The following is a 20190-nucleotide window of genomic DNA, read 5'->3' as shown; positions in this document are numbered from 1 at the left end:
CCCCTCCCTCCACCCAAAAGTGACCGCTCCTGAGCCATGTACATGCCTGAATAAATTTGTCAAGGCCTTTAGGAGCTCACCTGTGATCTGATATTGTAGAAGGTCCACTCTGGGGCCATACAGTGAGCGTTTTCCTTGCATCGATCATACACACAATGACACAGCAGCTTTTAAAGGTTGGCTGCTTGCATTTCAAAAACCAGTCGCTGAAGGTAAGCATGCAGGTGCAGCAGGCGGTAAAGAAGGCAAATGGTATGTTGGCCTTCATAGCGAGAGGATTCGAGTACAGGAACAGGGATGTCCTGCTGCAATTGTACAGGGCCTTGGTGAGACCACACCTGGAATATTGTGTGCAGCTTTGGCCTTCTTATGTGAGGAAGGATGTTCTTGCTATAGAGGGAGTGCAGCGAAGGTTTACCCGACTGATTCCTGGGATGGTGGGACTGACATATGAGGAGAGATTGAGTCGGTTAGGATTATATTCGCTGGAGTTCAGAAGAATGAGGGGGGATCTCATAGAAACCTATAAAATTCTAACAGGACTAGACAGGGTAGATGCAGGAAGGATATTCCTGATGGTGGGGGAGTCCAGAACCAGGGGTCACAGTCTGAGGATATGGGGTAGACCATTTAGGACGGAGATGAGGAGAAATTTCTTCACCCAGAGAGTGGTGAGCCTGTGGAATTCGTTACCACAGAAAGTAGTTGAGGCCAAAACATTGTATGTTTTCAAGGAGTTAGATATAGCTCTTGGGGCGAAAGGGATCAAAGGGTATGGGGAGAAAGTGGGAGCAGGTTATTGAGTTGGATGATCAGCCATGATCATAATGAATGGCGGAGTAGGCTCGAAGGGCTGAATGGCCTCCTCCTGCTCCTAGTTTCTATGTTTCTATGAAAATGGGGGCGACATTCAAGGACACAAGTTTACAAGCAGACGGCTCACCGTCACATAGGTGGCAGAGAGATTTTTCCACCTCTCTATGTCACTCAGTCCAATGCCACTCCCTTGCTCACCTTCCTGTGCTTCCTCTGTATGGACGGTGTTTAACTGTATACAGGCAGTGGCCATTAACCAAGGATTCACTTGTGTCCCTATAACCAGGCACAGGGTACAATAACACCTATTCCCATAGTGCCCTTTACTGAAATAACATGTCCCAAAGCACTTCACAGGAGCATTTTCAAACGAAACACACGGCCAATTCACATGAGGAGATATTAGGGTCAGGTGTTTGGGCAAAGAGGCCGGTTTTAAGGACCATCTTAAAAGAGGAGAGAGATGAGCAGAGATGGAGTTAGGGAGAGGCGAGGACATAGAGGGGTCTGAAAACAAGGATAAGAATTTTAAAATCAAGACGTTGCTTGACCGGGAGCCAGTGTGGGGTCAGCGGGCACAGGGGGTGGTAGGGGAATGGGACTCGGTGTGAGCGTGGACACGGGCAGCAGAGTTTTGGATGATCTCAAGTTTACCGAGGGTAGAATGTGGGAGGCCAGCCAGGAGTGTGTTGGAATAGTCGCGTCTGGAGGCAACAAAGGCAGGAATGAGGGTTTCCACAGCGGATGAGCTGAGACAGGGGTGGAGTCGGGCTACGTTACAGAGGGGGAAATGGGCGGTCTTAGTGATGGCGCGGATATGAGGTCAGAACTTCAGCTCAGGGTCAAACGTGACATCGAGGTTGTGAACAGACTGGTTTACATCTCAGGTTGTTGCCAGGGAGAGGGACGGAGTCGGTTGCTAGGGAACGGAGTTTGGAGGGGGGACCGGTAAACAATGGCTTCAGTCTTCCCAATGTCTAACTGGAGGAGGTTCCTGCCCATCCAGTCCGGATGTTGGATAAGCAGTCTGATAATGGAGAGAGAGTGGAGGGGTCGAGAGAGAGGAGGTGGTGAGGTCAAGCCGGATGTGGTCAGTGTACATGTGAAAACTAACACCATGTTTTCAGATGATGTCACTGAGGAGCAGCATGTAGATGAGAAAGACGGATAGACCCCTGGGGGTTGACCAGAGGTAACAGTTCGAGGGCAGGAAGAGAAGCCATTACGAGCGATTCTCTGGCTATGATTAGATGTTCACCCAGCTGGACAACAGTTGGGGGATAATGGTCTGGTCAAACCGTGTCAAAGGCTGCAGACAGGCTGAGAAGGACTAGGAGGGAAAGTTTACCTTCGTCACAGTCACACAGGACCTCACTTGTGAATTTGAAATGAAGGATTGTGGCAGTTTGGAACCGTGATCTAATTGAATGGTTCGGTAGGCTGGAGGGGCTGAATGGTCTCACCCTATTCCTGTGCTTTTACATGTGCACCCTGTGGCCCCATAAACTTGGACTAGGTCAGCGCTGGAGTCCTACCATCCCATTCCCCAGTCACAAATATCTCAGACCATCTGTTCCTCTGACTAACTGTGAGCATAGCCAGAGGTGAACTAGCGTGTATAAAAAATTGGTTTTGTTTTTTAAGGGGGGCTGGGAGGATAATAGGCCCCCGGAAGAATTTTCAGAACTGGTGATATTCGACACAAAGAAACAAAAGGACTGTAAAGATACTTCACAATATTTTTTTATTTTTTAAATGACAATTAAATACATAATAATTAGTACTTCCATTTCCATACAAAATTTAAACATATACAGTAAGATTGCATTTACAGTGCTGGCTAAATTCACAAATGAAATTTATCATAATACCTAAGATAATACTGAAGAACCATGACTGGAAATCACAGGCTGTAACATTCCTGCGGGCTTTCCCCTCTTCTTTTTGCACAGCATAAGCTGAGAGGAAACACAATAAGGGGTGACCTAGGTAGCAAGTTATTCGATTTGACCATTTTTTGACCAGTGGGTTCCATATTAGACCAGGGCAGGAATGTGAAGCCCTCCTAGTCTGTACCATTCAGTACCACACAGGATGGTTAGTTACCACCCTTGGGATACAAGATGGGAGTACTGAAATACACGGCAAGTGGTGATGCAGCATACTTGGGAAGAACAGATGGATTTGGCCTCTTGTTCCCAAATCTCTCCAACCACTAGCTCATTTCTGAGTCTTTTGTTGACTAAACATGAGAAACCTAAGTGATCGGAGCAGGAATAGGCAATTCGGCCCCTTGATCCTGCTCTGCCATTCAATTCCATCATGGCTGATCTTCTACCCCAGCTCCACCGACCCTCACTTCTCCCATATCCCCTACTTTTAAGGAATTGCTTCTGGAGCAAACCCTGAGAGAAATCATTATTTTTGTTTTTAAATGTATTTCTCCCCCATTCTCTTCAGTTTGTTAATTATTCAAAAATTGGAGGTGGGAAAAGGGGCTATTTGACCGAGTGGGGCGGTTGTTGGGCGCAAAAAAGTCATGTGATAAAACCTCCAGGTGTACGTACAACAAGAGTTGGCCACTACCCTAATTACAGCACAAATCGATTTGAGAATGAGGTGTTTTTTTAATCCCCTTGCCCTGCCTGACAGGATGTTTAGGAATATCTCTGTATGGGCCCAGTCTGCTGCCCTGTAAGGCCTACTCCAGGTTTTGAGGCCTGGACAGATGGCTCCTGTTCTTGGAGCATTGGGTGACCTGGCCAACTAAATCCCCGATTAAACTTTAACAAGTCTCCTCCCGCGTGTTGTGAAAATTCTTTCCCCACGTTTATGACTAAGAGGTTTGGAAATGGGCCACAAATTGAGAAGCATGCCGTTGCCACAGCAACATGACAACACCATGGCACAAACAAGCCCGCCCACATTGCCAGGGAGATGCCGTCATCTTAATAGTCTCTTTTGGCAGTATCGCTGACGGCAACAGGGGTAGGGGTGTGGGGTGGGGGGTGGGGTTTGGCAGGGGAGCAGAGGTTACTTAAATCTATACGAATGGCTTAAACTCGCTGTAAAACCTGGCACAAACATCGCACCCTAGGGATAAGTCGCATCACCACCCACCCCACCACCCACCCACATCGCCAACCACAAAACAAACGAAAGCCACTTTTAAAGACAAACCGTAAACACAGATGAAAGCTTTAACACCAGGGCCCAATTTAGCAGAAGCGATATAGGCCTCGCCAACGCTGTTTGCTGAGGTGATGCTGCTGATAGCTTCATGGCTTTGGGCTTCGAGATAGTCTCTTTGGCCCCGGCTGGCTGGTGGTCTGCGGTACAGCAACTGACCACGTTGCGCAGCTGCCAGGAGTCCGGCCGCTTGAATTCATGTTGTTGGGCTCTGGCTGACCTTGGCTTGTTGCCCGGGAGAGGAACCATCAAGCGTGAAGCACCACCACCCCCCCATCTTCAAGGCTTTTCATTTTACATGGGGCTGTTGGGGGGAGGGTGGTGGTGGGGTGGGGGATGAAATGTCGTGTGTGTTGGGAAAGGCTCACCACCCCCCCCCCCCCCAAAATAATCCAGGTCGACGTTGTAGGGACGCCAAGGGGACGCATTTTCCACCCCCTGCTGGTCTCGGAACGCTGGTGCGCTGTCCCTTTAACTCGGATCAGTTAGCCAAGCCAATCGCGGCTGGACCTTCACCAGAGGCTTCGCTTTACATTAAGTGAGAACTTGCCATCAGGGCCATATCATGCATGTTCACACAGATGGCTGAAAGACATGAAAATTGAGGTCAGGTTGTGGTATTTCTCCCAAAACTTAGAGTCAGCAGAGTTAAGTTAGCCCTGGAGTACCACCAGGTTAATCATAAAGTTAAACATTCAGCCCACCATGCACGTGCTGGCCCTTTGAAAGAGATCTCCAATTAGTCCACACCCACCGCCCCCCCCAACCGCCACTCTTTCTCTCATAGCCCTGCTCAATTTTTCCCCTTCAAGTACTTATACAATTCCCCTTTCGAAAGTTCCTGTTGAATCTGCTTCCACCGCCCTTTCAGGCAGCGCCTCCCAGACAACTCACTGTGGAATAAAAATTCTCCTTATCTCCCCCCGTCTGGATCTTTTCCGTGAGTGGGGAGGGTAGGAGGTGTGGGCGGTGTTGAAGGCTGGTTTGGGGGAAATATCTGTCCCAAAGCCAGGGACGTTGGAGCCATCTTGCTCACCCTCCCTCTCCACAAGGAAGTGGCAAGTCACTGCGGCTATTCCTCTATGAAAGCAGCACTCTGATGTACAGGGAATCACCAAGGGAGAGTATGTGATAGGGAGGGGGGCTGGGGGAAGTGAGTCGCACCCTAAACTCAACTAAAAAAAAACTGGGGTCGTGGGTTTGGGGGTGGTGGATGGTTAAATAATGCCCACCCCTCATTGCTTTAGGTGATGCAACCAAGCCCAAAGGACAAAAGAAATGCCACACAGCCTTCAAGACAGATTGAAGGGAAAAGTGGAACAGGATGAAGGGCTGAATGGCCTCCTCCCACATATACATCCCTCAGTCTCACAGCTGATGCCATCCTAACCCCAACCACCACTCCCCCCACCCCAATCTGTCGTCAATCTGAATTGCAATGCTCATACCCCCAACTTCTTTCCTCCCTCTCTAAATGGTTTTCACTTCATGAATATAAGAGATAGGAGCAGGAGGAGGCCGTTCAGCCCTTCACTGCCAATTTTCTACCTGAACTCCACTTCCCTGCCCACCACGCCCCCCACCCCCCTCATATCGATTGATTCAATGCCCAAAAACTTTGCTTGTTTTTCATCTATACGTCAAGCTGCCCCCCAGTCCTCGCTGATAATGACTCTTACCGTCAACGTTTGACTGACTAGGTCTCTGAAGACCCAATCTCCTCTTCAGACTCTTCACCCACCTCTTGGCCCCTCGCTTGAGAGCTGACGGCGTGCCAGTCCCCACCGCCTCGACGCCCTCCTCCTGGGGTCCTTCCGCCGGCAGGAGCTCCCCGAGAGCAGGGTCCACGGGGAAGGGGAGGTCGTCCGCCTCCCACCAGGTCTGGGCGAGCTGCCGGCAGAGGGGGCAGGGGAGCTGGCAGAGGCCCGAGGCCTCGGGCTCCACCAGGGAGACCAGGACCTGGAGGCATTCGCTGCAGAAGGTGTGCTGGCAAGGCAAGACCCTGGGGGTCCGAGAGCCCCGGGTGTAGGGGCAGTAGCAGATGGCGCACTCTCTTTCTCCAGGCATCTCGCTGGAGCAGGTGGCAACGTTGTGAGGGATGGTTCAGGCAGCTCCGCCTTTTATACTCGCTCTGGAGGCTTCCCTCGCCAGTGATCTCATTCATGTCAGCAAGCCCAGTTTCAAGGGAAATTCCTTTCAGTGTTTTTATTCACAGGAAGCCTAAGGAAACGCTGGCCAAGTTTCACAAGGGCTGATTAACTGTTTTCCCTTCTCGTGAGTATTTTCAGAGTCAATGATTTACAGAACGGGAACTCAGGCTCGGAGCTGACTGCTTCCAGCATGAGGGATTGCCACTTTCTGTGTGGGAGGGAAAATCCCCTCGCTTTCCCACACCACCCCCCACCCCTCAAGCCCCCCTCTAGCTGGCCACCACTTCCTTTAACAAACAGCTGTCCAAACCCGGGTTGAAGAAAGATCTTGCATTTCTGTAGCGCCGGGGGAGTCTCAAAGTGCCTCGCAGCCAACGGAGCCCCTTTGTTGGAATGTAGTCACCGTTGTCATGTAGGGTGAATGCGGCAGCCAGTTTGCGCACAGCAAGATCCCACCAACACTGAGTAAGACAAATGAGCAACTGATTTGTCTTTTCTTTAAGTGGTGTTGGTCCCACGGGAGAACTCTCCCCCCCCAGTATGTCCTCCACCCACCCCTCTTCTTCCAATAGCGGCCTTGAGACCTTTCACATACCACCCGAGGGGGCAGACGGGTGTTCCTTGGTTCGACAACTCACCCAGAAAGACGGTGCCTCTGAGAGTGAAGCACTCCCCTCAGCGCTGGCCCTGGGAGTGTCGGCTTGGATTATGTGCTCCAGACTCTGGAGTGAGACTTGAACCCATGACCTCCTCTTTCAGGCATGAAAGTGTGCATAATGACCCTCCCATCTCCAACCCTTCCCTCCATCACAACACAACTTCTCTAATTTATTGGTAGCCCCCTCATGATCTTCCTGTCTTCCCAAACACTGCATGGATCTAAGGAGAAGGGAGAATGGATCAGGAAATTTACCTGAAGCAAGAGGACTTTCATACAGAGAGTGAAGGAGGTTTGTATCTCCTCACATCTTCCCTCTTGAAACCTCTCCCCTCCTTTTGGACCCTCCTTAAAACCTCCCCCTATTGCTTGCATTCTCACCTCTGCATCAGAAGGTTCCAGGTTCAAGTCCCACTCCAGGACTTCAGCACAAAAATCAAATGCTGACACTCCAGCGCAGTACTGAGGGAGTCCTGCACTGGCTGAGGTGCAGTCTTTCTGATGAGATATTAAACCGACCCTCACACCTGCACCCCCTCAGGTGGGTGTAAGAGATCCCACAGCCACTACTTTGGAAGAAGAGCAGGGGGGAGTTCTCCCCTGTGTCCTGGGGTCAATATTTATCCCTCAACCAACATCACTAAAACCAGATTACCTGGTTATTATCACGTTGCTGTTTGTGGGAGCTTGCTATGTGCAAATTGGCTGCCTCATTTACAACAGTGACTCCACTTCAAAATGTGTTTCATTAGCTGTAAAAAGTGCTTTGAGATGGCTGGTAGTTGTGAAAGGCGCTATATAAATGCAAGTCTTTCCTTCTGTCTGAGCTTTGCTCATCTGTCCTTCGGTGGTTCAGTGTCGATTCCTTTCTGAAAACACTCTTGAGGAGGCATGTTGGGATGTGAGACTTTGTGAGAGGTGCTATATAAATGCAAGTTATTACCCTGTCTAATATGTGATTTAAAATGACTTTGGGGGAACATTAGGCTGTGGGACTGTTTGGGTTTTCTCCAGCTTCCTGCAATCCATATCCCACCTATTTCTTCCCCCTCCTTCCTTGGCCTCACTGGCACCATGGCCAACAGCGCCCCCTTGTGTCTCAATGTGGGCTGAACTCGAGCTTTCTGCTTCAAGCTGCAGCTTTTATTGTGACTTTGAACTGGAAAGAAACTGTGAACTGTTCCTTTTTCACCCATGTTACCAGCAAGGACCTCATAGGTCAATTGTGCCCTTTTTAGCCACTGTGTACAGTGTCCTACTTGCCACAAAGTCTGCAGACCCCATATCGACCTCATCAACCACCTTCGGACTCATGGAAGATGAGTGTCCTTGCTAGCGAGGGAGAGCCAATATCCTGTATATATATATATATAGACATATGTGCAATCATCAGTGAACATCCCCAATTCTGACCTTATGATGGAAGGAAGGTCATTGATGAAGCAGCTGAAGATGGTTGGGCCGAGGACACTACCCTGAGGAACTCCTGCAGTGATGTCCTGGAGCTGAGATGACTGACCTCCAACACCCACAACCATCTTCCTTTGTGCTAGGTATGACTCCAACCAGCAGCGCGTTTTCGCCCTGTTTCCCATTGACTCCAGTTTTGCTAGGGCTCCTTGATGCCACACTCGGTCAAATGCTGCCTTGGTGTCAAGGGCAGTCACTCTCACCTCACCTCTGGTGTTCAGCTCTCTTGTCCTTGTTTGAACCAAGGCTGTAATGTCGTCAGGAGCTGAGTGACCCTGGTGGAACCCAAAGTGAGGGTCAGTGAGCAGGTTATTGCTAAGTAAGTACCGTTTGTTATCACTGTTGATGACCCCTTCCATCACTTTACTGATGATGGAGAGTGGACTGATGGGGAGTTTATTGGCCGGGTTGGATTTGTCCTGCTTTTTGTGTACAGGACATACCTGGGCAATTTTCCACTCAGCCGGGTAGATGTCGGTGTTGTAGCTGTACTGGAACAGCTTGGCTAGGGGCACGGCAAGTTCTGGAGCACAAGTCTTCAGTACTTTTGCTGGAATATTGTTAGGGCCCGTAGCCTTTGCAGTATCCAGTGCCTTCAGCCATTTCTTGATATCATGTGGAGTGAATTGAATTGGCTGAAGACTGACATCTGTGATGCTGGGGACCTCCGGAGGAAACCAAGATGGACAATCTACTTGGCACTTCTGACTGAAGATTGTTGCAAATGCTTCAGCCTTATATATTGCACTGATGTTCTGGGCTCCTCCATCATTGAGGATGGGGATATTTGTGGAGCCTCCTCTTCCAGTGAGTTGTTTAATTGTCCAGCACCATTCACAACTGGATGTGGCAGGACTGCAGAGCTTAGATCTGATCTGTTAGTTGTGGGATCGCTTAGCTCTGTCTATCACTTGCTGCTTATGCTGTTTGGCACACAAGTAGTCCTGTGTTATAGTTTCACCAAGTTGACACCTCATTTTTAGGTATGCCTGGTGCAGCTCCTGACACGCCCTCCTGCACTATTCATTGAACCAGGGTTGATCCCCTGGCTTGATGGTAATGGTAGAGAGGGGGATATGCTGGGCCATGAGGTTACAGATTGTGTTCAAGTACAATTCTGCTGCTGCTGATGACCCACAGCACCTCATGGATGCCCAGTCTTGAGTTGCTAGATCTGTTTGAAATCAGGATGGTGGTGCTGCCACACAACACGATGGAGGGTATCCTCAATGTGAAGATGGGACTGTGTGGTGGTCACTCCTACTGATACTGTCATGGACAGATGCATCTGCAGAAGGCAGGTTGGTAAGGTTGAGGTCAAGTATGTTTTTCCCTCTTGTTGGTTCCCTCACCAACTGCTGCAGACCCAGTCTAGCAGCTATGTCATTTAGGACTCAGCCAGCTTGGTCAGTAGTGGTGCTACTGAGCCACTCTTGATGATGGACATTGAAGTCCCCACCCAGAGTACATTCTGCACCCTTGTCACCCTCAGTGCTTCCTCCAAGTGATGTTCAACATGCAGGAGGCACTGATGCATCAGCTGAGGGAGGGCGGTATGAGGTAATCAGCAGGAGGTTTCCTTGCCCATGTTTGACCTGATGCCATGAGACTTCATGGGGTCCAGAGTCGATGTTGAGGATCCCAGGGCAGCTCCCTCCCAACTGTATATCACTGTGTCCCCACCTCTGCTGGGTCTGTCCTGCTGGTGAGACAGGACATACCCAGGGATGGTGATGGTGGAGTCTGGGACATTATCTGTAAGGTATGATTCCGTGGGGATGAATATGTCAGACTGTTGCTTGACTAGTCAATGAAACAGCTCTCCCAATTTTGGCACAAGGCAACAGATGTTAGTAAGGGGGTTTTGCAGGGTCAACAGGGCTGAGTTTGCCGTTGTTGTTTCTGGTGCCTAGATCCATGCCGGGTGCTCCGTCTGGTTTCATTCCTTATTGGCTTTCTAGCAATTGTGATACAACTGAGTGGCTGGCTCGGCCATTTCAGAGGGGAATTCAGAGTCAACCACATTGCTATGGGTCTGGATTCACATGTAGGCCAGACCGGGTAAGGACAGCAGATTTCCTTCCCCAAAGGACATCAGTGAACCAGACGGGTTTCTGAAACAATTGACAATAGTTTCGTGGTCATCATTAGACTTTCAATTCCAGATTTTTCAAATTCCACCATCTACCGGAGTGGGATTTGTACCCGAGTCCCCAGATCATTATCCCGGGTCCCTGGACTATTAGTGCAGTGATAATACCACTTCATCTGAGGAGTACAGCTCATCCAGAATAGTCCCAAAAAGGAACTCGGATTAGAATGCAGTTAATGCTGCTCTCTCAGACATATGGTGACTTTCAGATGAGCCATTAAACCGAGAGTCCCGTCTGCCCTCTCAGGTGGGTGTAAAATATCCCACAGCCACTATGGCAAAGAGAGCAGTGGGAGTTCTCCCCAGCATCCTGGCTCAATAGTTATCCACAAGCAACATCACAAAAGCAGGTGACCTGGTCATGATCACATTGCTGCTTGTGGGAACTTGCTGTGTGTAAATTGGATGCTGTGTGTCCCTCTGCTCTTTAAAAGTACTCCAATGGTTGAAGTGCTCCATGATACCCTGTAGTTGTGAAAGGAGCTATATAAATGCAGTTCTGTTTATTTTAGTAATATTGCAATTTGCTTTTGTTGCAGTTTATTTGACAATTAAGTTCCTTTTATTAGTTGCGGCCCTTAAAAAAAGGCTGGAGGTTGTGGGCTGAGTGTGAATGAGTTTCTGTTTGGTCGTACTTGTTTGAATCCATTGGGCGAAGGTAAGATGTTTTATTGTATTAATTGTACTGGCTTCTGTCAGGTGACATACCCTCAGAACCACCCCTCCCCCAATCCCCGATTGGTCCAAATGAAGTTGACCCATTAATGAGGCCTAAACTGAAGGCCTGTGAATTACCTGCTACCCAACACCAAATAAGGAAAGCTCATCATTGGTCAATTGGAGCCCAATGGTTTAAATACCAGTCAAGCATGTGAGTTGATATTGTGCCTTTTGTGGCTGATTTTTTTCCCCTGTTGTGAAGTGAGTAGCATTGTGTGGTGAACTGGTTGGTTTGGATTGGGCCAACACCATGAACTCTCAAATTTTAGGGTGAGTGTATTGTTTTCCCCCAGTTGGCCCTGATCTGCTTTGGCCTGTGACTATAAAATAGTAAATTATTTTTCTCTTTCCCCTAACTAGATTATTGTTGCTCCTGGCAGCATTGAGCACAGAAGTGAAAACCGACCCACCTCCTGGTAAGCTGCTTCCCTTTCTTTCCAGTTTCAATATAGCTTGTCCTTGGCTGGATATTTTGCTTGTTTTCTAGGTAATGAGCTATCCCTGAATTGAGGCATCTTCAAGGGTTCTTCTGACTTTTGGATCTACTTTGTTGTTCCCAAGATGCTTGCCTTAGTTCTGACCTGAATTACCATCTAGTTGTATCCCAGGGAGGAGCATTTAATGTTCCTTCATCCTGTAACAATCTGCCCTATTTTGACTGAATTCAGGTGATAGAAGAAAACACTCATTTGAGCCTAAACTTCTGGAGTTCAACAAATTCTCCACATTGAACCTGAACTTGCCTGGTTTTTAACCTTTTTGTGGAATGCTGCATGTATAAATCTGAAGGTCTTATCTAATCGTGGTCTTGGATGTGGATCACTTTGGAATGTTGAGTTGTTTTTAATTCCCAATAGGTCAGCAAACATCCTTCAGACTAAGGTGTTCTAAAACACATTCCCTTATCCCCATCTACACATCAAATCTTTGATCTGACTCTAGATTAGTGAAGGTCCATGACCTGCCTTGACAAAATGCTAATTATTTTTACATGATCCCTTTCTGAAGGAACTATCCAAAGAGAATGCCGAGATCGTTACTTCTACATCTGGATTGATAAGAGCTTTTTGTTTTCCCAAAACTGGAACATTGATGCAAGTGGTAAGTTCATCCTAAAACTATCCAGCCTGTTAGTGTGATGGTCTTCCTGGCTGAATGGCCACCTTGGCATTAATTGTTAACTTGTTCTAAATGGAGGGGGAGGGAATGGAAAGTGACAAGAACTGTATGCGCAAATATCACATCAAGTGAATGAATAGGTACAAAAGATGTCAAGGGCCATTAGAATGTTGGCTGCCTTCTAGAAGAAGCTGGAATATGAGGGTAGGAATGGATTTGTGTGAAGTATAGTAGCTTCACCACCACACCTTGAAGGATATATTGGAGGGGGAGCAGTGTAGATGCCCCAAAATGATATCGGGGCTGAAAAGGTTACATTTACAAGAACAGGTGACACAGGCTAGGCTTGTATTCCCTTGAGTTAGAGATTAGGGGCTGAGCTAATCACGGTGATTTAAAATTAATAATAAATGTGCTCGATATTCCTCCTCTGATGTAGGAACTGCAGAACCAGGTGGACAAGATTTAAAACTAGGCTGTTCAGGGGTGATGTCAGGAAGTACTTGTTCACACAGGAACCTTCAGCTGAGGATGAAGGAATAAATTTTTCTGCACAAGTAATACGGGTGGGCAAATGAGGTTTGTTGAAAACTCAACTGATTATTGAACTATGGAACAGGCTGAATTTGTGATCCTCACTTTAAGTGACATGACCTAAAATCACTAGAATTTTGGTCATGAGCAATTTTAAATATTTAAACTGTAGCAACTGACATAGTTTGGGCACTTGACTGGAAGCAACTCTTTGCCCTTGTCCTGTTTATTCCATCTCTTCCTTTTTCTCTAGATGATTCTAGAAACAAGTTTCCGCTGACTCCTCAGTTTACAGCCATGTGTGGCTTCACTGTCACCTCCGATAAATGGGGGAATCCAGAGATCAGAGCTTCTTTCCTGGCCTGTTTGGTTCAGAATGACGTGAGTAATGTCTCTTCAGGAGAATAGTGGGGTGGTACAGCTTGAAGTCTTTTCACCTTTTGACATGACTACAGGATGGTTGGGCAGTAATAAGAATGTATCTCCTCCATGTAACCCCCTCCATCCACTGGGGAGATGGAAGGGCAGAACCCTTTGGTGAAATCCATCCAATGTCCCTCCCTTGAAGGAGCAGCACACCCTCTAAAGGAAGTGAGAATATTTTGGCAAGTCTAACTGGCTCTAGTTGGGGATAAAGATTCCTCTATTTGGATAGTTGTTGGGAGATTCCAGGTTTATTTGAGGGCTATCTAAGCTAGAAGTCCCCTTCAGGGATTGAAATGATCCTTGCTAGGAAAAGGACTTGCTTGGCTTTAATTGAGCTGCACCATAATGCACAGGAAAAGGGTCCTGGAGGTCATTCTAGAATTTCCCTATCTAGATACTGTAGATGGCCTGCACCCACCCACACCCCCTGCTTGAACTGCAAGCTGTAAACTGAGACTATGTTAACGGAACTCTCCGTCTAAGATTGTGGTGACATCAAGCTGTTATCACATCAATGTGGTTAACTCTGGCTGCCTTCTGAAGTGGTTAGCCACTGGTTACCCTCTCCATCAATGGGATGGGCAATAAATATCATAATGGCCACTTCTTGAATCAAAGACTAAGACCATTTGGTCTTCTAATGGACTGTCCTGAGTTTGTTTAACAAAACCATTTCATGCTGAAGTTTAATTTTCATTCCTCCATGTTTCATCCTTAGAACGATGATACCTTCTCACTCAACATCCATTTAAATATTGAGAACCAGTTCATTCCTGGTCTCTTTTCCACTTACACTTTCTCCATGACCTGTGGACTTGGATATCAATGGAGTTCCAGGGAAATAGTTTGTGAAGAGAACTATATGGAGGTAATCTTCCAGTATACTATCTTTTTGAATGTCACCTTGCATTACAGTCTGGCCTTGTATTAATTAACTTGGTCAAATTTGTGTCTGACAGATCAGTTAATATCACATGCTAACCTTTGAGTAACATGAACTAGGTGACCATTAATACATGGGCTACTAGGCCCAACACCAGCATTTTATGCTTCCCTCCATCTCTTTCCCCATGGTGTAATCTTCAATTCCTTAATGTTTACCTAACTTCCACTCTCCCTGTGCTAGAGTTCCACATCTCACCACTCCCTGGGTAAAGTTTTTTTTCCTGAATCATTATTGAATGTTTACACTAAACAACTTGCCTTCCATTTTGAAGGACCTCTGGTCAGTCTTTCACCTGCCCCAACATAATTGATCTCTCCTGATGGCTGCTAACTCTCCCTCAGGAATGGGCACACCTAGGTTTCCGGCAGTGTAGGATTTTCAATCCTTATCAAATTTCTAAACCATAAGACATAGGAGCAGAAATTAGGCCAATTGGCCTATAAATTCTGTTCTGCCATCCAATCCTGGCTGATAAGTTTCTCAACCCCATTCCCCTGCCTTCTCCTCCTTCCCTCACCCTCACATCTAGTGAGTGTTTATCTTTGACAGAACCGATACTTTGGGCATCCTTAAAGTTGCATCCTTAAAGTTACAACCATTCAGTTGTTACTGAAAAGAGGTATAGAAACAATGCCTGGCTTTTTGATCACTAGATTTCTCTTTCCTGTAGGTTTCTGTTAGAAGATTGTTCCCTGGTATTGCTGAAGAACAAATGGAGATTGAGGACTGGGAAGCAGTTATACCAGCAGTAAGTATCCTTCTCACTATGAGCATGAGACATGTACAATAACCCACTCGTCAATATCCTTGCTGTCTTCCCTCAATTCCTTACAAAGATTTCAAATTTGAATTCTCTACCATAACTATACATTTGGTTTTGATATTAATCAAGCCACATTCTTCAAATGGAGGAGCTTTTAAAATAGATGAGGAACATTTAAAATTGGTAAGAGCCAGGGGGAGTAGACAGTTTTTAGCTTAAACTGTGATCTGAAATGCATTGTGGAAGGGTTGTTGGTTAATGAAAATCAAAATACTTCAGAATTTGGGAAGTGACCTGCATCCGACAAGCACCAAACGTGTAATGTTTATAACCAACTAAGTTGTTTGGAAATCTCTTTGCATCATGTAGGAAGCATGAGCTGCCACATAAAATGCACATGGAAGATTCAGTTAATCATGTTAACAGGAATCTCCCTGTGTATTGTCCTGAAAAGGGGCTTTTCATATTGGTTTTCTATAATATCAGTGAGCTGGTGGTTAGTGCTTTGTCTTTAAAGCATGACCTGAGTTTGAAAGTGTGCTGGATCTGAAGTCTAAATCCAGACCAAATCTCTTTGTCCTAGGCTCAAGAGGCCATTACCTCAGTCTGGCAGATTGTATTCCAAGTGGCTGAAGGGGAGATCACACAGCTCAAGACTATGACAACCACAGAAGCTCATGCTCTTGGATATGGTGTTAACACAACTGCTTCACGAGTTGTGTTCAGAGCCCCTTACAAATCCAATGAATCCAGCATTATAATGGTAAGTGGCATCAGCATAAAGCCCAAACTAGGCCAATGATTATGAACCAGGTTTTGCTGTCTATTGAGCTGCTCAACTTCTGAGAGGTGTGGGAATAAACCAGCTTGCATCCAGTTCTGGAATACCACTGATTTCATGATCTAACTAACTGCTCCATAAATCCCCTACCACCACTATATGCCATAACTCCCAATAACATTTAGATAACTTTAATAACTGAGGAGATATTGGCCCATCCTCAAGGGCAGACCTTGGTTTAACATGTCATCCAAATTGTAGCACTGCTTCTTCTGGAGTGGAACTCCCACTTACAACTTGCTGCTTCTGAGGTGCATGTTGTCCACTGAGCAATGGCGCCTGATCCATTTACTGGAAGTACAAATGGCAGAAATATTGCCTGTAATGAGTGGAGACCATTAAACCTCTCCCTGCTGTATCCATTCTGAACTCTCCAATGCATCTTGCACTTGCTCGTTTTAAAGCCTATGAAGTTTCATTAGTCTCCTGTCTCCTCTTATCTAAGATTGACAACATGCCAGTTGAAAGCATTAAGGCAACAGTCTTCTACAAGCAAAGATGGCTGATCCTGCTCGTTGACAGCTCAATTGCTTGCCCAATTGGTAAGTTGAGAAGCTTCACATCTAACTTGATTTTGATCTATTTGGCTCCTATGATGAATTAAGACATGCATTAGCCAATCCCGGAGTATCACAGTGACAATCCTTTAGTTGTACCAATTTCCTCCCAGCCAGAAGCCTCGGATGTATTTGGAACTGACCAAACCATTTCTCGATTCTTTCAGGTCCAGCAATCTTGAAAAACGACCAGCTGGTCTGGCCCACCCCACGGATTTTGAATCCTCTGGTATTTCCTGCCAATATAACGGCAGACATGGTGACTATGGGAATTGATGGGCAGTTTCTGGATGATGACACTCTGGAGAAGAGGGGTTATGAGCTGTACATCAACATTTCTGTAATAGCCATTTCTATCCCAGTTGGAGCAGAAGGAGGCTTGACCAAGGTAGGATGTGTCTACCTTCTAACCACTACTCCGTCAATAGAGAATGTTTCCTGAATTACTGTGGCACAAACCTCACTGCTATAAACTTGTTAACCCTTCTTAATCTATTATCTCTTTTTTTTTAAACTCCATCTGCATGGTTTTTAAACTTGATGGCCAGCCTTTCAGTTGCCTAGGCCTGAAGCTATTATTGCTCATTTAGCCCTTAATGTTCCCAAGGCAATGAACTAGCCCCTTCATGGAATATCAGTAAGCATCACTTGGATCAATTAATGATTACATTAACATGCATTCCCTTGACAGTAACCATATTAACCTTCTTTCTATCCTCCCAGAGTCATGTAATCAACAACACCTATGGAATCATCTACAACATCCACTTGCTTCTGGAGCATCAGTGGCTAGACCATCTACAGGAACTGACTCAGCATAGAATATATCGCCTGGCATCTACTCCCTTCATTCCTAGAGTTCCTAATGTCATTGGTGAGTGTTCCTCCATTGAGGATATGCCTTCCCAGACTCATTGGCTACAGGAGTACTTGAGACACCATGAAGCACATAAAACCTCCCTCAAACGGACAATGTGATGTCTTTAAGATCACGATTGGGCCAGGACAGTAAGCTCCCAGGATCTTCAAGGTAATGTAGTGGGCATTCTTGCATCTAGACAAGGGGTGGGGTGGTGCTAGGGAGCAGTTGTGGTGACAAATGAAGCTTTTTGGCCAAAAGATGATATCAGTGCAGCATTTGGTCAATATTGACATGGCTCCAGTCCATGGAATGAGTTTGGGCTCCCAAACTCAGAATAGTACAGTCTACTGGCAACTTCAGAATTGCTCAGTTTCCTGATGGGGACAGGTTGGGTTTAAATTTCCCATACAATCTGCTTCAAAACAAAGTTGGAACAACATGGCTGCCATGTAATATCCTAAAGCTAAAATCCTTTTTTTAGATACTGACACCACTCATCCCAAGAAACACTTCAATATCACAGTGGGACCCTTCCTTCCTGATGTGGAGCTGGTATCCATTACAGTGGCTGACAGAAATCTCTCTGTAGATGAATTGAAGAGACACGGCTACAGTATTGACCCTATTGTCTATCCTAATGATACTATTGGCTTCACCATAGTGGTTGATCTTGGAGCACCTTTCATAAAACAGCAGGTATTTCCTCATGTGGAGGCACAAGTTTCTTATCCTCAACACGAGTTGTTAGTATCAACTATTGTTCCCTTTACCTGTTGTACAAGCTCTTGACTAAAAGCCACTTGCAGCATGGTTGGTATTGACCTGGTGACCTCTGTACACATTCCATTACCATAGCCATGGTGCTTAGGATCTCATTTTGATTGAAGACCTTGGCAATTACCAGTGTAGCTTAAATTTGATCCTTGACTTTGTTATTGCAGATCCAACTGTAACTTTGTATACAAACTAAAACACTTTGTTAAATTTCCTAGTATCTCTATGATGACATCAGAAGATACACGATGAACATGACTTTAATCTTCAATGTGATACCAGATGAGGTCTTCACTTTCCCAGTGATAAAAATGGTTGATGTGCATGATGTTGGTGAGTATGTGTTAGCTTAAGCCATGAAAACCACACCTCAACAGGAGAATTTGAAGCTACAATTAATGACCTTGAGGCTTTTTTTGGTGCCTCTAGCACTAGATTGATGTGTAAGGGGGTGGGGAATAGAAAAAGCTGGATACATGCTGTTGGGGAGGAGAGAATAGGATATGCTGATTGGCAGTAGGCTCATATGGAACCGAGATCAGGCTGCTGGCCTTCTGTAATGTCTTGGTTCTTTTTCAGTGCTTCCTGTTATGATGGGCTACTGTGGAGATGCTGCACTCTACCTGCAACTGAAGCATGGCAATCTGGATCACTACTGGCTTCCTTATGTTGCTGATGAGCTGCTTAGTTTTGAACTAGCTCAGATGTATGGTTACATCACCATGGAGAATGGAACACACTTTTCCCTGGCAGTCCCCCTCTCCTCACCAAGAGTTATTCATGAGGTAACTCTTTAACTCTGCAGTGCATAGCACATGTCTAAGACTTGGTGACATTACATTTAGCTGCATAACAACTCTTAATTTCTTCAGGCACTTTCTCTCAATACACTGCAAGCTAGGATTGACTTCAAATTGAAGGACAACCAGACATTGGAGGTGTACAGTAGCTTCACAGTAAAATGTACCTTCTCCATCCCTCATGAGGAAGTGTTGGGTAAGTGGGTAAGAGCCAGTCTCTCCATTCTGCATTCAAATGATGTGTAAATTGTCCAGAAGTCCCTTCTCTGAAGGCTTCTACTTAGTGTTAAATCTAAAGCCTCCTAGTATGATTTGTAGGTGAAGCTCCATCTTTCTATCAGGAGTAGGATCTCTTTCTGTGAACTATACTTATTGCACAATCTGAGTTACACAAGTCATTGTAACCTAATTTGTGGTTTTTCCAGTGTGCTTTCAAAATGGTACTGTTGCTGTCACTGTCCAGTCCACAGTCACACTTCCAAACATTGATGTTGAGAAACTAGTGCTGAGAGACCCAACATGTGGACCCAAAGAACAAGATGGAATGAAGGCACTTTTTGTGTTTGATATCAACTCATGTGGAACCATTGGATGGGTAAATTTACCTCTTTGGCAAGTTACTCTTGAAGGGATCCTCAACATGGTTATTGCCATGTGTACTGGCAAGACCTCTTCCCTTAATGGGAAAGAAGCAAGACTATAATTGCCTCACCTGAGGGGGGCAGTCTCTGGGTCCATTCTCAAGTGAGGTCTTTACTTAGGATGAGTGAGCCAGTTGGATTTTCACCATTGTCACTTCTTCCTGCTTGCCATATTTAATGTCCACTTGACATAGGCTAGCCTGACAACCAAGAGGTTAATTCTAATACCATAACTGTCAAACATTTGGCTTGTCAAATCAGAACAATTAACGTCCTGCCCCAATAGCTTAGCTCCAGTTTACTGCTATACTCCAGTATTGGGATGTGGGCATCACAGGCTCAGCCAGCATTTATTGCCTTTTGAGGAGGTGGTGGTGCTGGTGAGCTGCCTTGAACTGCTGTGGTCCATGTACATCAGTGCTGGAGGGAGTGGATGGGGTGCCAATCGACCAGGCTGCTTTGCCTTGAATGGTATTGAGCTGCTTGAGTGTTGTTGCATTTGTCCGGGCAAGTGGAGAGTATTCCATCACACTCTTGATTTTTGTGCCTAGTAGATGGTGGACAGGCTTTGGGTCGGGGGTGGGGGGTGGGGGGAGGTGGGGGGTGGGGAGTAGTAGTAGTGAGGTGAGTTACTCTCTGCATCATTCCCAGCCTCTGACCTCTTGTAACCACAGTATTTTAAATGGCTAGTCCAGTTTCTGGTCAGTTAGTGGGGGATTTGGCCATTGGATAATGAGTGACTAGTTTGATTCTCCTTGGAAATGGTCATTTC

The 20190-nt window shown here is 46.2% G+C and overlaps 2 protein-coding genes across 2 annotated transcripts in view; one reads left to right on the top strand and one right to left on the bottom strand.

Moving 5' to 3' along the window:
* The window catches only part of LOC121274153, a 50557-nt gene that overhangs the window by 26028 nt on the left and 4339 nt on the right, over window positions 1-20190 (top strand). The window contains exons 2-15 of the mRNA XM_041181332.1: window positions 11516-11571; window positions 12164-12256; window positions 13062-13189; window positions 13953-14102; window positions 14851-14928; window positions 15527-15706; window positions 16230-16326; window positions 16509-16729; window positions 17065-17215; window positions 17685-17899; window positions 18196-18310; window positions 18557-18762; window positions 18850-18973; window positions 19203-19372. Coding sequence (XP_041037266.1) covers window positions 11516-11571; window positions 12164-12256; window positions 13062-13189; window positions 13953-14102; window positions 14851-14928; window positions 15527-15706; window positions 16230-16326; window positions 16509-16729; window positions 17065-17215; window positions 17685-17899; window positions 18196-18310; window positions 18557-18762; window positions 18850-18973; window positions 19203-19372 — 1984 coding nt within the window. The remainder of the gene's footprint in view (window positions 1-11515; window positions 11572-12163; window positions 12257-13061; window positions 13190-13952; window positions 14103-14850; window positions 14929-15526; window positions 15707-16229; window positions 16327-16508; window positions 16730-17064; window positions 17216-17684; window positions 17900-18195; window positions 18311-18556; window positions 18763-18849; window positions 18974-19202; window positions 19373-20190) is intronic.
* LOC121274144 (E3 ubiquitin-protein ligase RNF183-like) lies at window positions 2568-6095 on the bottom strand. The gene is made up of 2 exons (XM_041181321.1): window positions 5685-6095; window positions 2568-4590 (listed from the first exon to the last, which is right to left on the bottom strand). The coding sequence occupies exons 1-2, from the start codon at window positions 6070-6072 to the stop codon at window positions 4535-4537; spliced, it is 444 nt and encodes a 147-aa protein (XP_041037255.1). The 5' UTR covers window positions 6073-6095; the 3' UTR covers window positions 2568-4534.

Source organism: Carcharodon carcharias (assembly GCF_017639515.1).
Source record: "Carcharodon carcharias isolate sCarCar2 chromosome 33 unlocalized genomic scaffold, sCarCar2.pri SUPER_33_unloc_1, whole genome shotgun sequence".
In the NCBI taxonomy this organism is placed as follows: Eukaryota; Metazoa; Chordata; class Chondrichthyes; order Lamniformes; family Lamnidae; genus Carcharodon; species Carcharodon carcharias.
Note: the sequence above shows the minus strand (reverse complement) of the source record. Positions and strands in the feature narration are given on the sequence as shown.